The sequence below is a fragment of the Cucurbita pepo genome, chromosome LG12 (assembly GCF_002806865.2).
Source record: "Cucurbita pepo subsp. pepo cultivar mu-cu-16 chromosome LG12, ASM280686v2, whole genome shotgun sequence".
Classification (NCBI taxonomy): domain Eukaryota; kingdom Viridiplantae; phylum Streptophyta; class Magnoliopsida; order Cucurbitales; family Cucurbitaceae; genus Cucurbita; species Cucurbita pepo.
The window spans coordinates 5360346-5361519 of record NC_036649.1 but is presented as its reverse complement, the minus strand read 5'-3'; the positions used below and the strand labels follow the sequence as shown (position 1 = coordinate 5361519).

General features: G+C 38.7%; 1 protein-coding gene across 1 annotated transcript in view; it reads right to left on the bottom strand.

Moving 5' to 3' along the window:
* Positions 1-401: 401 nt before the first annotated feature.
* LOC111807833 overlaps positions 402-1174 on the bottom strand; it is a 2412-nt gene continuing 1639 nt past the window's right edge. The window contains exon 3 of the mRNA XM_023693716.1: positions 402-1000. Coding sequence (XP_023549484.1) covers positions 572-1000 — 429 coding nt within the window. The 3' untranslated portion in view covers positions 402-571. The remainder of the gene's footprint in view (positions 1001-1174) is intronic.

Genomic DNA, 1174 nt, shown 5'->3' with positions numbered 1-1174 from the left:
TGCTCCAGCTTTGAATCTGAGTATCATGCTCTTGTCATGACAGTTAGTGAACTTCTTTGGGTTACGCATCTGTTGCATGACCTCAAGGTCCCCTATTTCACAGCAGCCCTTACTCTTACGTGACAACAAAAGTGCAATTTTTTTTATCTCTAATCCCGTCTCTCACAATCGGGCCAAACATATTGAATTAGATTATCATTTCCTTCGGAAACTTGTTATCATTGGCAAACTTTGCACACAGTACGTACCTTCCCATTTTCAAGTTGTTGACATCTTCACAAAAAGTGTTTCTCGACCTCTCTTTAAATTTTTCAGATCCAAGCTTCACGTTCGTTCAAATTCGATGCTCAGCTTATACACGAGAGGGATAAAGGAGATGAGAATGGAGAGAAAACATTACATTTCATAGAACAAACCCAAGGTAATCAAAATGAGGACATGCATCACTTTTATTGGACTCAAAACATAGTTTATCAAACACATTAAAACAAACAATAAAACAAAGCTGCAAAAATGGCAGCATTATTTAGTACATTAATACTAAGAAGACTTGACGAGGATTCAATTTCATTCACAGAGCTTCTTGATCAGTCACAAAGGTGTAGTTATAGCAATTGCTTCCAATGTAAATCCCATCATCAAAGTGTTGAATTACGACTTTGCCATTGGTAAGAACATCTCTTTGAGTGTAGGAATATGGGATGTCACAAAACCCTTTAGTGGCCAACACTTTGGCCTTCACCCGACAGTTTGGTGGCACTGTCACTTGATGTTCCACTTCCCTTCGAGACACAGTTTCTATAGTTTCTCCCCATGTTACTTCCCTTTTGAACTCAGCAGAAATTGACAATTCTTGACTCGAAATCTCTGGACTCCCTGCTTCAATTGATATTTTCATCCCTAACTTCGTCCCGACCGAGTTTGACCATGTCGACGACTTCGAATCTTCGTACCGAAGCTTCACCTTTTGCAACTCCGGTTCGCTGTTCTTGTTCACTATCTGTTGAAGATATGTAGAAATGATTACGTTTGTTTGTCAAGACTAATGTTGTATAGAATCGAAGTCTTTGTTCCATGTTTTAATGTCTGTCTAATCACTTTTGTAGGCTTACATTGTCGTGCTTAATCATATAGCGTGCCTTACCTTAATTTTTAAGTCTACGGCTAACAGATA